Raw genomic sequence first — 1729 nt, 5'->3', positions numbered from 1 at the left:
ATTGATAAAGCCACATAAATAAAAGCTCTTTGTACTCTTCAATTGTTTTTGGGGGAATAAAGTTTCTTGAGAGAGAAAAATTTGAGAACCACTGCCCTTGTGTAGGAGTTAGAAATAGAATTGGGGCAGGTCTTCTTTCAGAGATAACTTGTCTTGGTTAAAAATATAATCTGCTTCAAGATAAATGTATAGCTTTTAGTTAGGACATCATTTAGAAATGTAGCAAATGTGAATACAAGATTTTTTTTTTCTTTTTCCTTGGTGAGTTTTGGTAAGAGTTTTAAAAGAGGTGAGGAAGGTATGACTACATAAAGGCGATCTGACCTGATTTTCAGAGTCAAGAGAATACTTCTCTGAGGATGTGCCAGTTGAGCTTAAAATGAAAGATGAGCTGAAGGAGAACTAGTGCTGGGGGCACATCCGAAGGCCTTCGAGGTAAGAGAGAGGATGATGAGAAGCCCACAGGGGCCGAGCCACGATGGTGACTAGTAGTAGCACTACAGTCCAAACTATTTGGGGCTTTATAGACTTTGCCGAATGCATTAAACCTTTACCAGGTGCCCAATGGGGAGCCATGGAAAATTGTAGGAGAGGGGGATGTGACAGAACTAGATTTGTATTTTTTAAAATATATTTTTATTAATTTCAGAGAGGAAGGGAGAGGGAGAGAGAGATAGAAACATCAATGATGAGAGAATCATTGATTGGCTGCCTCCTGCACGCTCCCCACTGGGGATGGAGCCCCCAACCAGGGCATGTGCCCTTGACCGGAATTGAACCTGGGACCCTTTAGTCCGCAGGTCGACACTCTATCCACTGAGCCAAACCGGCTAGGGCTAGATTTATATTTTTGTAAGATCCCTGGGAGCTGGAGTCTAGGAGATCAGAGTGAAAAAAAGCAGGGAGACTATTTACAGGGCTACGGCATTATCCAGGTAAAAGACAGAACCTTGGAACACAGCAAAGGCAAGGGAACCGAAAGAAGTGGGTGAATCCGAGATGGATTGTGCAGGTCGGGCCTCCAGGACTGGTGATTACAGTTCAACTAGCACAATCGCACCAAGTCGAACCCTCTTCCCAGCTAGGAAATCAACTAATGGGGTTATTGCGAAGTTGCAAAATCCGTCCCCGCCCCCTTTTCTCCTTGGCATAGAATCAAAGGCCCCCGGTGATCCCGAGGGTCTACGGTGTGTCCTGGCAGCACAAACAAACCGCGTACGAGGCTGGGTCCTCCAGACCGTGTAAGGGACTCACGCGACTTTATCCCCCGGAGGTCGGTGGCACAGAACCACGCAGTTTCCCGGGCAACGCCATTGTCCGCGCTCTGGGCGGGGGAGGGGTAACTAAGAACAACGGCCATAAGAGAACGCGGGAAGAAAAGGCGAGTCAGAGAAAAAAGGAGAAAATGGGCGGCACGTGCGGCGGCCCCCGCCATCGCGGGTGATTCGAGGACTCGGCACAAGGCGAGAGTGGAGGGCGGGCGGAGCCAGAGAGCGCGCCTCTGATTGGCGGCGCCGGGGTCCTGGGCCGCCTGTGATTGGGCGAGGCCTCACAGAGGCCTGCTGTTTTTTGAACCGCGTAGGGTTCTGGGTAGCAAAGGCCTTGGAAGGGTCTTAACCGAAAGAGGGAGGGGGCAGGTCGCCAACAAACGGCTGAGATCACAATCCGTCTGGGACCAGGCCGGGGCGTTCCCCTACGTCCATGGAGAGAGCCAGGCCCCAGCCCTCGC

General features: G+C 50.4%; 1 protein-coding gene across 1 annotated transcript in view; it reads left to right on the top strand.

The window, feature by feature from the left end:
* Window positions 1-1405: 1405 nt before the first annotated feature.
* Window positions 1406-1729, top strand: part of SOX30 (SRY (sex determining region Y)-box 30) — a 21453-nt gene continuing 21129 nt past the window's right edge. Inside the window, exon 1 of the mRNA XM_014543052.1 lies at window positions 1406-1440. Within this exon, the coding sequence (XP_014398538.1) occupies window positions 1406-1440 (35 nt within the window). The remainder of the gene's footprint in view (window positions 1441-1729) is intronic.

This window comes from Myotis brandtii, unplaced genomic scaffold, assembly GCF_000412655.1.
Source record: "Myotis brandtii unplaced genomic scaffold, ASM41265v1 scaffold32, whole genome shotgun sequence".
NCBI classification, from domain to species: domain Eukaryota; kingdom Metazoa; phylum Chordata; class Mammalia; order Chiroptera; family Vespertilionidae; genus Myotis; species Myotis brandtii.
The sequence above is the reverse complement of the archived record's forward strand: the minus strand, read 5'-3'. Positions and strand labels throughout refer to the sequence as shown.